This window comes from Chiloscyllium plagiosum, unplaced genomic scaffold (assembly GCF_037043375.1).
Source record: "Chiloscyllium plagiosum isolate Xiang-an unplaced genomic scaffold, Cpla_swu_hap1 HiC_scaffold_20, whole genome shotgun sequence".
NCBI lineage: Eukaryota > Metazoa > Chordata > Chondrichthyes > Orectolobiformes > Hemiscylliidae > Chiloscyllium > Chiloscyllium plagiosum.
The window spans coordinates 2861054-2875267 of record NW_028270158.1 but is presented as its reverse complement, the minus strand read 5'-3'; the positions used below and the strand labels follow the sequence as shown (position 1 = coordinate 2875267).

At 40.7% G+C, this 14214-nt stretch overlaps 1 protein-coding gene across 3 annotated transcripts in view; it reads left to right on the top strand.

Moving 5' to 3' along the window:
- LOC122560905 (uncharacterized) overlaps window positions 1-14214 on the top strand; it is a 54694-nt gene that overhangs the window by 11282 nt on the left and 29198 nt on the right. For 2 of the 3 annotated variants that reach the window (XM_087997590.1, XM_087997589.1), the window contains exon 2: window positions 3855-4105. In XM_087997590.1, coding sequence (XP_087853716.1) covers window positions 3869-4105 — 237 coding nt within the window. In that variant the 5' untranslated portion in view covers window positions 3855-3868. Of the gene's footprint in view, window positions 1-1945; window positions 2048-3854; window positions 4106-14214 lie in introns of all 3 variants that reach the window. The other variant, XM_087997588.1, reaches the window with a different exon arrangement.

The following is a 14214-nucleotide window of genomic DNA, read 5'->3' as shown; positions in this document are numbered from 1 at the left end:
AGGGAGTGCAGCGTAGGTTCACGAGGTCAATTCCTGGAATGGCAGGATTACCTTACACTGAAAGACTGAAGCGACTGGGCTTGTATACCCTTGAGTTTCGAAGATTGAGAGGGGATCTGATTGAGACGTATAAGATTATGAAAGGATTGGACACTCTGGCAGTAGGAAACATATTTCCACTGATGGGTGAATGCCGAACCAGAGGACACAGCTTAAAAATACGGGGTAGACCATTTAGGACAGAGCTCAGGAGAAACTTCTTCACCCAGAGAGTGGTGGCTGTGTGGAATGCTCTGCCCCAGAGGGCAGTGGAGGCCCACTCTCTGGATTCATTTAAGAAGGAGTTGGATAGAGCTCTCAAAGATAGTGGAATCAAGGGTTATGGAGATAAGGCAGCAACAGGATACTGATTAGGAATGATCAGCCATGATTATATTGAACGGTGTTGCAGGCTCGAAGGGCTGAATGGCCTACTCCTGCACCTATTGTCTATTGAGATATTGAATATTTCAGTTCACTGCCTAGTTAACACTTCCTTGCTTCATATTTGTTTGTTTCTGTTTTCCAATTCTGATTTTGATCTAAAAAAAAATTTAACAGCAACATTGGAAAGTTCTGTGGACTAGGAAACTCCCCTTCTGCCCCTTGGTTCAAATCTAGCCTGATCTAATGGAATCAAAGTGACGCATCATTCTAGTCTCTGGACATACTACAGCAATTCCTCACAACAGTATATTAGGATCAGATTTCTTCAGCTGTTTCAACAATGACCTTCCCTCGATCATAAGGTCAGAAGTGGAGTTCTTCACTGACAAATGTACTGGTGTTTAGCTCTATTTGCAATTCCTCAGATAATGAAATAGACAATGCTGGCTTGTAACAGGTTCTGGAGAACATCTAGTCTCAGGATGATAAATGCCAAGTAATATTCATACCAGACAAGTAGCAACTATGTCCATTAAAACAAGTTCCTTACCATTGCCAAATACCCCACCATCAATATTTCAGGGGTAAAGTCATTGACCAAAGACTCTATTGGATAGCTATATTAATGCTGTGGTACTACGTAGACCGTTGAACAGGCATTATACAGAAAATGACTCAGACTCCTGAAAGGCTGTCCATAATGTCTTCAAAGAGAGTAAGTTCGGTAATTTGCAGCCAAAGTACCTTTTCAATTTCATGATAATTGCTAATAATTGACAAGGAATATCTGTGACCCAGAAAATGAATAAAAACATGACAATGAATTGCTGGAAATCTTATCAAATTTTTCTTTCTCTCTTTTCTGTCTTTTATTTCCTCTATATTACAACTGCAATCTTGTTTTGGAAGGGTAAAATGAAGTGGGGGGAAGTTATATGACCTATTCTGAAATCTGCTTAACAACAGGCCCAAGTGACATAACTGTAAAGATTAAAGAGAAGTCTTGTTTGTTTTTCTGGAAAGATGGTGTAAGATGCTGAAATTTGGAGATTATGGCAGCAGTAGCTATCCTTACCGTAGTTAGGTTGTGACTCTCAGGAAGATGTTGAGAATGTCAGCTTACAAATGGTTATGCTTTAAACCATACATTTAATTCTAAGATAGGATAACTGATGGACATTTCTGTTTGGACAGAGGTCCATCTAAGAATGATACACCATACTTACAAATTAATTTCATTGCAAGACTGAATCCTTGGAGGTAAATAAGACTTAAAGTTCTAAAGAAGGGTCACTAGATCTGAATCATTAACTCTGATTTCATTCTACAGATGCTGCCAGACCTGCTGAGCTTTTCCAGCAATTTGTTTCATTTTTGTTTCTCATTTCCAACATCTACAAATCTTTCAGTTTTTAGTGAGACAAAAATCACTTCCACTTGAAAGTATTTCTTTTCCATTACTTTTAGTGAGTATCCATCACTTACATATTTAATTTATATTCTTTGTATTTGAATGCAGAATCTCACGAGATACCAGTTTACTCCAGTTTCTGGAGCAGCAGGACATCTGACAGAGCAGCTCAGACAACTGATTTTTCACCTTTAACTACATGTTCATTCTGTAGGTTGCTGTTAGATTTAGTCCCCAGTGGTGATGACAGTGATAGCCACATTCTTATTTCTGCTATTGCTCCCTAACGAGAGGAGTGATTGACTGTGCAGATTGTACCTTAGAAACAGGACATGGTAGTTGCACTACAGTAAAATAAAGAACTGCAGATGATGGAAATCAGAAACACAAACAGAAAATGCTGAAGAAACTCAGCATGTTCAGCAGCACCTGTGGAGAGAAAGCAAAGTCAGTGTTTTGAGTTTGATGATCCTCAGGTTGTACATTTGCTCGCTGAGCTGGTAGGTTTGTTTTCAGATGTTTTGTCACCATGCTCGGTAACATCATCAGTGAGCCTCCGGTGAAGCGCTGGTGTTCTGTCCCGCTTTCTATTTATGTGTCTTGGTCTCTTGAGGTGGGTGATATCATTTCTGGTTCTTTTTCTCAGAGGTTGGTAAATGGGGTCCAAATCAATGTGTTTATTGATGGAGTTCCAGTTTGAATGCCAGGCTTCCAGGAATTCCCGTGCGTGTCTCTGTTTAGCCTGTCCTAGGATGGATGTGTTGTTCCCAGTCACAGTGGTGTCCTTGTTCATATGAATGTATGGATACTAGTGAGAGTGGGTCATATCTTTTGGTGGCTAATTGGTGTTTGTGTATCCTGGTGGCTAGTTTCCTGCCTGTCTGTCCAATGTAATGGTTTTTACAGTCCTTGCAGGGCATTTTGGAAATGACGTGTTTTGCTGGTTGTTGGTGCAGGGTCCTTTAGGTTCATCAGTAGCTGCTTCAGTGTGTTGGTAGGTTTGTGGGCTACCATGATGCCAAGGGATCAGGGTAGTGTCTACTTGTTTGGGTTTGTTGTTTCAGAATCGGCGGACTGTGTTTATCAGGTGTTTATCTTAAATATGCTGTGTAGGTAATTTCCTTCTGCTCATAGTTCCTGGGTCCAGTGTATTGTGGCCTGTTTAAATAATGTCCTGATGCAGCTCCGTTTGTGGGTGTGGGATGATAGCTTCTGTAGTTAACTATCTGGTCTGTGTGTGGTCCGACGATCCTTCTTCAGACCTGAATTCTCACTGACTGTTTTGAAGAAGAGACACTGGGCAAAGCATTAACTCTGCTTTCTCTCCACGGATGCTACCATCCGTGGAGAGAAAGCAGAGTTAATGCTTTGCCCAGTGTCTCTTCTTCAAAACAGTCAGTGAGAATTCAGGTCTGAAGAACTTCTGTCCTTGTTACAGCTGCATTGCACTGGTCACGGCTCTCCAAGGCCACATAGATTAAATGCAGAAAATCCTGAGCTTAACTGGGGAAGCTTTGTTTCAAAGATTTTTGAAGGGTGATAGGTGGTGGTAATTTTTTATCTCTAGATCAGCAAAAAGCAGCATGAGATGACTGTCTTCTATTGGTTTTACAAAATATGGCAAAAATTTGTTGAATTCAGGAATATAGATAAATATTATCACCAAGTATTTTCTTCTTTCCAGCTTTTTATTGAGTGAGTTGAAAGAGGCTAAAAATAAAGACTAACAATGCAGACAGAATTCTTTGACTTGCTTGAGCTCTGCATTAGTAGCTTAAGATGTTAAACAAGCTAATTAAATTCCAAATTTATTACTCAACAATCTATAATTCGTTCCATTAGCAATTTATAATGTCCTCAATGAACTATACAATCAAATGCTATTAGTGAGAAAAGCTTTTCAAATCAGGAAATTACACAGTTTGACCATTTGTTGACTTGAAGATATTAATTCAGCATAGGAACTTATAAATATGGTATATTCAAATTAAATGTGCTTTTTATGTATCATTTACAGATTAAATTTACAAGATGTCAAATCATGAATGGACACAAATATTAACTGGGTTTGGCAAAGGCTGCTGCACCCACACAGTTCTCACTGACCAGGCCAAGGAAATGACTGTTGTCAGGGACCAACCTTACAGGACAAATGTTGCAAAGGAGATGCAGCCTGTGAGCCACTTTGGTACCAGAGCCATGCATCGAAGTACATTGACGCTGGGAAAAAAACCTGCAGTATCAGATTATACAAGCTCCTATAAGCAAGTAAGCTCCCTGAAAGATAGGTATTGAATCTGAATTAACTTTGATAACAAGCGTAGCATTGAATGCTCTCGGTCAGAACGGTTTCTGCCTTAAGCACTTTCTTTTGCACTCAAATCAATTGTTCTCAATTCTCCTTTTTACTTTCCTATTTTATATCCATAACACATGGCAACAATATTGTGCACTATTTTCAATGAGGTGCATTGTTCAACCCATGGGAATATAACATTAATTGTGTGCACAGAACATTCCATAAGTGCGCTTTTTAAAATGCGCTTGGTGTTTGAATTTTGGTCGCTATTGCTTCTTCTAGTATGGACCAGAATCCAACATCAAACACTGTCAATTCCTTTGTATTACATGCTACTAATCAAGAGGAAATTACAATTTTGAAACCCGCAAGAACAAACAAATACCATTTTTTAAATGTTGGTACTATTTTGAAACACCATAATGTCACTATTTGTTACAGCATATTATTCTGAAATAAATTATAGCTAATTTTATTACTTTCACCATTGAAGGTGAGGAAAAGTAATGGTTTTTGTCCCTATCGATCTGTTCAGCTATAAACAAATATCTCAAAAACTAATGGACATATTTCAACAGAACCTGAATATATATTAAGTACAGCCAAAGGAAGAACTGATTACTTCTTGGTAAAATCTCTCTTCAGATCCTGGATTCTTTTGAAATGGAACCATTAACATCAGGACATAGAGTTTTTGAAAGTTGTGGCTTGTCTTGGCTGCTGTGATACAATTTAGCTCAAAATGTGAACAAGGTTTTCATAGCAGGGTTTTGGATTTGGTGTGATGTTCCTTGGTTAGTTGGAAGCTCTTACTAAAAAGCTTTATTTTTACCCTTTTTAGGTTGCAGAGCATTAACCATGTGGGGAAAAGCTTGGAGGATGAGCTGCTTTATTGTAATAATGTAAATTTAATACAATGTTGCTGAAGATTTACGCTTTACTGAGTAGCATCATTGAGAATAGAGTCATATGGCACGGAAGCAGATGCTTTGGTCCAACTCATCCATGCCGACCAAGTTTCCCAAACTAAACTAGTCCCATTTGCCTGCGTTTGGCCCAAATCCCTTTAAACTTTTCCTGTTCATGTACCTGTCCAAATGTCTTTCAAATGTTGTATTGTACCTGCATCTACCACTTAATTCCTCATAGGAACCATTGTCTGTGTGAAAATGTTGCTTCTGAGGTCCTCCTAAATCTTTCTCCTCTCACCTTAAAAATATACCTTCTATTTTTGAACTTCCCTACTCTAGGAAAATTGATAAATCTCCTGGCCCCGATGGGATACACCCTAGAGTTCTGAGAGAGGTGGCTGAGGAAATAGCAGAGGCATTGGTTGAGATCTTTCAAGAGTCACTGGAGTCAGGAAAGGTCCCGGATGATTGGAAGATGGCTGTTGTAACCCCCTTGTTCAAGAAAGGATCAAGGCAAAAGATGGAAAATTATAGGCCAATCAGCTTAACCTCGGTTGTTGGTAAAATTCTAGAATCTATCATTAAGGATGAGGTTTCTAAATTCTTGGAAGAGCAGAGTCTGATTAGAACAAGTCAACATGGATTTAGTAAAGGGAGGTCATGCCTGACAAACCTGTTGGAATTTTTTGAAGAGGTAACAAGTAGGTTAGACCAGGGAAACCCAGTGGATGTGGTCTATCTAGACTTTCAAAAGGCCTTTGATAAGGTGCCACACGGGAGGCTGCTGAGCAAGGTGAGGGCCCATGGTGTTCAAGGTGAGCTGCTGGGATGGATTGAGGATTGGCTGTCTAACAGAAGGCAGAGAGTTGGGATAAAAGGTTCTTTTTCAGAATGGCAGCCGGTGACGAGCGGTGTCCCGCAGGGTTCGGTGCTGGGGCCACAGCTGTTCGCATTATATATTAACGATTTGGATGAGGGAACCGGGGGCATTCTCGCGAAGTTTGCCGATGATACGAAGTTAGGTGGACAGGCAGGTAGTACTGAGGAAGTGGGGAGGCTGCAGAAGGATCTTGACAGGTTGGGAGAGTGGTCCAGGAAATGGCTGATGGAATTTAACGTGAGCAAGTGCGAGGTCTTGCACTTTGGCAAAAAGAATAAAAGCATAGACTACTTTCTAAATGGTGAGAAAATTAATAAAGCCAAAGCACAAAGGGATTTGGGAGTGCTAGTCCAGGATTCTCTAAAGGTAAACATGCAGGTTGAGTCCGTGATTAAGAAAGCGAATGCAATGTTGTCTCTTATCTCAAGAGGGTTGGAATATAAAAGCAGAGATGTACTACTAAGACTTTATAAAGCTCTGGTTAGGCCCCATTTGGAGTACTGTGTCCAGTTTTGGTCCCCACACCTCAGGAAGGACATACTGGCACTGGAACGTGTCCAGCGGAGATTCACACGGATGATCCCTGGAATGACAGGTCTAACATATGAGGAACGGCTGAGGATACTGGGATTGTATTCGTTGGAGTTTAGAAGATTAAGGGGAGACTTAATAGAGACGTACAAAATAATATATGGCTTGGAAAAGGTGGATGCTAGGAAATTGTTTCAGTTAAACGAGGAGACTAGGACCCGTGGACACAGCCTTAGAATTAGAGGGGGTCATTTCAGAACAGAAATGCGGAGGCATTTCTTCAGCCAGAGAGTGGTGGGCCTGTGGAATTCATTGCCACGGAGTGCAGTGGAAGCCGGGACGCTAAATGTCTTCAAGGCCGAGATTGATAGATTCTTGTTGTCTCGAGGAATTAAGGGCTACGGGGAGAACGCTGCTAAGTGGAGCTGAAATGCGCATCAGCCATGATTGAATGGCGGAGTGGACTTGATGGGCCGAATGGCCTTACTTCCACTCCTATGTCTTATGGTCTTATGGTCTTAAAAAGAGCTTTGCTATTCAATTTATCTTTGCCCCTCATGATTTTACAAATCTCTATTAGGGCATCGCTCAACCTCCTATGCTCCAGTGAAGACAGACAGGGTGATTAAGAAGACTTTTGGCACACTTATCATCATTGTTCAGACCATTAAGTATAGGAGCTAGGGCATCATATTGCAGTTGTACAGGATATTGGTGAGGCCACGTTTGGAGTATTGTGTACAGTTCCGGTTGCCCTGCTGTAAAAAGGATATTGTTAAATTGGAAAAGGTCCAGAAAACATTTGGAAGGATGTTCCCGGGAATGGAGGATCTGCATTATAAGGAGAGGCTGGATAGGCTGGGATTTCTTTCACTGGAGTGTTGGAGGTTGAGAGGTGACTTTTAGATATTTATAAAATCATGAAAGGCACAGACAATATGAATAGCCAAGGTCTTTTTCCTAGAGTAGGGGAGTTTAAACTAGAGGGCATCAGTTTGGGGTGAAAAGGAAAATATTTAAAAGGGACCTGAGAGGTAACTTTTTCACACAGAGGGTGGTACGTATATGGAATGAACTGGCAGAAGTAGAGACGAGTACAATTACAACTTTTACAAGACATTTGGACAAGTACGTGAATAAGAAAGGTTTAGAAATATATGGGCCAAATGCAGGCAAATGGGACTAGTTTAGTTTGGGAATCCTGGTTGGTATGGACAAGTTGGACTGAAGAGTCTGTTTCTGTGCTGTATGACTGTATGATTGTACATGTTTCAAAATAAAAGCTTCTTGCAAAATTCAGTATTCATGATGCAGGATGTTTTCTTGCAAAGATACTGGCTTTTCACATTGAATATACACTTTGCCAAATAATCAACTGGTGCTAATTGTGAATGTACAAAAGTATGTTCAATCCTGCCACAATATTATCAGGATCTTTGGAACTAATGCAATGTAAGTGTATTTGTAAATAAAGGGCTGGCCCACAGAGACAACAAATTTAGTTGTGGTTACATGGTGGTAAAGGGATAAGCTCAATCTCAAATACTGCAAAGCCCTTACAGCCTAATTAATAATGGTACTTACTTTCCAGGTCAGGGGTTGTGGGTTCATTGAGGGTGAGCAGATTTTTTTGGTATGAAACAAATACAAAGTCACCTTCTCTCAGCAATTCCTTAACTGCTAGCACAGATAAAGTTCCTTTCACAATTGTACAATTGTGAAAGTAGATGCATCTAAGAAGGGGGCTAGTTTTATTCATTCTGCCCCTGTTAGCGCAGTAGAACTGTCCAATTAACACCTCTCCCTCGCTGTTTCTCCATGACCCGTAAAACTGCAGCTATTTTAAAACCCAGTTCCCTTTTGATTGTTACTGTTGAACCTGCTTCCATCAACCTTGCCCATTTAGATCACAACAACACACTTTATTTAGTAAAACATACTCCTCTTCCAACCTCCTTTAATGCCTTCCTTGCTCCAAAGAAAGCATCCCAGTTTCTGCACTTCTTGAGTCTCTGAAATTTTCAATTCCGGGCAGTATTCTTGCAAATCTGTTCTGCATTCTGTCTTCCTGAAGTTGATGTCCAGAATTAAATGCAATTCTCAAAAGGAAGCCTCACTAACACTTTATAAAGGGTTAGTATAACTTTCTTGATTTGGAGATGCCGGTGTTGGACTGGGGTGTACAAAATTAAAAACCACACAACACCAGGTTATAGTCCAACAGGTTTAATTGGAAGCACTAGCTTTCAGAGCGCTCCTCCTTCATCAGTTGGTTGTGATGAAGGAGCAGTTCTCCGAAAGCTAGTGCTTCCAATTAAACCTGTTGAACTATAACCTGGTGTTGTGTGATTTTTAACTTTGTAATTTTCTTGCTCTTGTACTCATAGAGTCAAAGAGATTACAGCATGGAAACCTTCAGTCCAACTTGTCCATGCAACCAAATATCCTAACCTAATCTAGTCCCATTTGCTAGCACTTGGCCCATGTCCCTGTAAACCCTTCCTATTCATATACCCATCCAGATGCCTTTTAAATGTTGTAATTGTACCAGCCTCTATCACTTTTAAGAAGGTGGGTGGTAACGACAAGCCAGGGAACAATAGACCAGTGAGTCTGATGTCGGTGGTGGGCAAGTTGTTGGAGGTAATCCTGAGGGACAGGATGTACATGTATTTGGAAAAGCAAGGACTGATTAGGGATAGTCAACATGGCTTTGTGCGTGGGAAATCATGTCTCACAAACTTGATTGAGTTTTTTGAGGAAGTAACAAAGAGGATTGATGAGGGCAGAACGGGAGATGTGATCTTTATGGACTTGAGTAAGACATTCGACAAAGTTCCCCATGAGAGACTGATTAGCAAGGTTAGATCTCACGGAATACAGGGAGAACTAGCCATTTGGATATAGAACTGGCTCAAAGGTAGAAGACAGAGGATGGTGGTGGAGGATTGTTTTTCAGACTGCAGGCCTGTGACCAGTGGAGTGCCACAAGGATCGGTGCTGGGCCCTCTACTTTTTGTCATTTACATAAATGTTTTGGATGCGAGCATAAGAGGTACAGTTAGTAAGTTTGCAGACGATATCTGGTCTGCATGGACGGGTTGGATCGAAGGGTCTGTTTCCATGCTGTACATCTCGATGACTCTATGACACTTCCTCTGGCAGCTCATTCCATACACGCACCTTTCTCTGTGTGAAGAAGTTGTCCCTTAGGTCCCTTATAAACTTTTCCCATCTCACCCTAAACCTATGCCCTCTAATTCTGGACTCCCCCACCCCATCAAAAAGACCTTTTCTATTTACCCTATTCATTGCCCCTCACAATTTTATAAATCTCTGTAATGTAATTCCTCCGCCTCTGACACTCCAGGGAAAACAACCCCAGCCTATTCAGCCTCTCCCTGTAGCTCAAATCCTCCACACCCTGGCAACATCCTTGTAAATCTTTTCTGAACCCTTTCAAGTTTCATAACATCCTTCCAATTGGAGGGAGACCAAAATTGCACACAGTATTCCAAAAGTGGCCTAACCAATGTCCTATACAGCTGCAACATGACCTCCCAACTCCTATACTCAGTGCTCTGATCAATAAAGGAAAGCATACCAAATGCCTTCTTCACTATCCTATCTACCTGCAACTCCACTTTCAAGGAGCTATGAACCTGCACTCCAAGGTCTCTTTGTTCAGCAAACTATGGCTTTATCAATTAAACTGAGGATTCCTATATGTTCTCACAGCTTTGTCAACTTGATAAATATGTATTAATGTGGGAATGATAAGTTAATTTGTTTCTTTGTACATTACTGCATTAAAAAAGGATATTTGGACGTGTTGTATACAATTTTTAACCCAGTGTTAATTACTGACTTTGGAGATTTGGGATTAAACAGATGAGCAGGGACATAAAGTTTACCCAGGGCTTCACTGAATTGAATGCCACTATCATTTCTGAAGTTACCCAGCCTATTTGATTTCTAGGTGATTGTTGTTTTATATAGTGTTACAAGCATGGTGAAGTCACCTGTCCTAAATTCTGCTATTTCCATTAGTACTCAGTGGTTATCATATCCTTACAACAAGCATCCCAATTACTTGGCACCAGAGCAAAAGTCAAGGGAAGTTCACAAGCTGAGCACATGAACGTCAACTGCTGTACTGTCAGCCTTTCTACCATTTGCTGTAGGCAGACATTTGCAAAATCCAGTTAGATTCAATTTTCTATTGGTCAGCTCCCAGCTTTCTTTCATTGCTTTCAAAGAGTGTAAGAAGGCCAGGCTGGTAGATGCTGCACAATAGCAGGGTGACACCCACCTGCTTACCCATATCATACAGGCTGAGACACTTGCGTTTGCATTTAATTGAGGAAAAGATTTATCTTCAGAAAACAAGCTGTCAGAATGTCACACAACAGTACATTGGACAAATTGTTCTTCTAGCTGGAATTACAATTACCAACTACTTTAATTTCTGTGCCACAGATTAGGTCATGACCTTCATGGGAATATTGGCAATTTAAATCAAATATCTACACACAGATGCGTGAAGCAAGCAATCATACTCTCCCAGAGTTGCCAACTTTAAGCATGTGTTCAATGGCTAGCACCATGTTACAGGGCAGTGCTATTTTATACAGGAACAGGTTTCTCACCCTATCGTCCTGGTTAAAAATCACACATCACCTGATGAAGGAGCGTCGCTCTGAAAGCTAGTGTGCTTCCAATGAAACCTGTTGGACTATAACCTGGTGTTGTGTGATTTTTAACTTTGTACACCCCAGTCCAACACCGGCATCTCCAAATATAGTCCTGGTGTTTGAGTACTCTAATTAATAATATTTCTTCAAAAAGTAGGCACATCTCTGAGTGAAAGGTCAAAGGCCTGAAATGTTAACTATTTCTCTTCAAAGTTGCTGCTAGATTTGTTGAATATTTCCAGCATTTCCTTTGTTTTTATTGAAGTATCTGGGTGACCATTCAAAGACACAGGCTTATGTCTATAGGCTTATCTGAAGGTTATAATGATTGTAATGATGGTGTAATTATCTGATGGTGTAATGCTGATAACACTAGGTGAACGGCACTGTAATGAGGACCTGGTTATCAACGAGAGTTGTCATTAAACACATTCTAGACAAAGAACACTTCAGATGCTTGGATCAATCAGAAAAATCTTGACTATGCCATGGCCTTAAAAATGTGTAGTACTGTTCTTCACAATGTCTGGTATAGCCCTGTTTTTGATCAGGAGATGTGGTGAAACGGTTAAAAATTATGTCCCAATACATGTGTGAATCTAACCGGAATGGAGGTGTTGCTTAGTCCCGTGTGAATCTTATTACACACCTCCCCGTGTGAATCTTCTTATCTGTATGTAACCAGAATGGAATGTGTTTTTTAGCCTTGCTCTGCTGTTCACATGAATGTTTATATCTGGAAAAGAGTATATCAGCTGGAAAAGTCTCCAGTTCGGGGAGTCTGCTCCGGGGTTACATTTAACCGCCGAGCGTGGGTTGTTGGCAACCGCTCTACGAGAACTGACGGCTCCCAGTTCCGGTAACATGTAGAGTGAGTATAAGCCAGACCCGTTGTAAGTATGAGACCTGGTTGTGGCGACGCTGCGGGGAATAAAATGCTCATATTCTAGCAGACTCGCCTCTTGGTCGTTTGTTCTGTGTCAGACTACTCTCCTACGAACCTGACCTTGAGAATTTTTTAAAACAGGAGATTAACAAGAGATGCAGTGTACTGCAGAAGAGAGGGTAACCTGCTTCCATTACAAGAATCATTCATGTCACTCTGACAAAGGGGATTCTCAAATATTACAGCTGCCCATTGTGAGAACAGTCTGTCAAGACAGTCACCTTTCTTGCCATAAATTTGCCAACATCTATAAAGCTTTTCTTGTGCACATCAACGTCAACTGCTTATGTTCTGGCAGCGGACCTGTGCAGAGTTGGACATCGAGTGAACTGGGCCTCAAGGCAGCTTGGTATTCCATGTTTAATTGACCAATGCATTGCTGAAAATTGTCACCTTTTGATCTACATAACCAGTTAGTCCTGGACAGATTAAGAAGTTTGCATTACTGATTGACATGACGTTTGGGTTCAAACAACATTCCACAATCCATGTTTTCACCTGTGGTTTAAAATTCCATCAGTCTCGTGTGTGAGAGCAGTAACTTCTTAACTAATGACCCATCAGTAATCAGTACAGGTGAAAGCTTCTAGTGAAGTTAGTCAGACATTAATTTGTTTGTGTTGAGAATCAGAGACTATAGGAAGACAAAAATCAGATTCTTATTCTGAAAGTGGAATCAAATCAGCCCAGCTCCCAGAAGCAAAGCAATAGTTTCATGTGTCTGATGTGTGCTGTGCAGGAGTGCAGCCAGAACTATGTACAAGCAGCCAAATTAGTATCTGAACAGAATTTGTGTAGCTGGACATACTTATCCACAAATACGTGAAATTCAGACTGATCCTGAAGCTTCTGGGATAGGGTAAAAGTTACCTTCTGCTCTACCAACACAATGAGGTCGAAAAACCTGTGCAATGTGTGGTGGTGGATATTGGCAGAAAGCCTCAGCTCCCAAATTCCCATTACCGCAAGGCCTGTGCTGCTAGTAAATAGGAGTAATTCTTATATTTGCTATTAGTAAATCACATACTTTTTAAACTATTGGAATTAAATGGCACAGAAGAAGGCTATTTGGTTGGTTATTCCTTGGCCAGCTCTTTCTTAGCTACCTAAATTAATTTCATGCACTCGGTGTTTTTTCATCACACTGTAATTTTTTATTCCCTTAAAAGTATTTATTCAATTCTGTTTTGAATGTTCCTATTCAAAGTCTTTTCCTAATGACACCTCTACTTCTTTTTCCAATCATCACCAATTGTCTCTTCTGATTACCAACCCTTCTGCCGCTGGGAAGTGTTTCTCCTTCTTTATATCATTTATGATTTTGAACCCCTCCATCAAATGTCTTCCAAACCTGCTCTGGTAAACAGTCCCAGCTTCTTCAGTCACTCCATGTAAATGAAGTCCCTTTTCCTGCAGTCCAATTCTAATCAATTTGTTATGCATTTTCTCCGATTTTTTGGCACCTTTCCAAAAATGTGGTGGCTAGAATCAAACCACTTTGGCTGCAACTTAGCCAGTAGTTCTTCTGTAGTTCAGTTATGTCAGAGCAGAGTTGTTCTTGATTTTAGAACATAAGGACTAGGAGCAGGAGTAGGCCACCTGGCCCTTTCAGCCTGATCCACCGTATAATAAGATCATCACTGATCTTTTTGTGGCCTCAGCTCCACTTACCCACCCAGTCACCATAACCCTTAATTTTTTTGAACAGTAAAGGAATTATCTACCTTAGCTTTAAAAGCATTCAATGAGGAAGCCTCAACTACTTCACTGGGCCGGGAATTCCAAGATTCACAACCTTTTGGGTGAAGAAGTGTCAGTCCATACTTTCTCAAGTAAGGAGATCAAAACTGCACACAGTACTCCAGTGTGGCCTCACCAGCACCCGATACAGCTGTAACATAACCTCTCTGCTTTTACACTAAATCCCTTTAGCAATGAAAGATAAAAATCCATTTGCCTCCTTAATTACCTGTTGTACCTACAGACCAACCTTCTGTGATTCATGCACAAGGACACCCAGGTTCCTCTGCACATCTGCAATTTTTAACCTTTCAAATAACCATTCCTACCAAAATGGATGCCTTCACATTTATTAACATTGTATTCCATCTGTCAG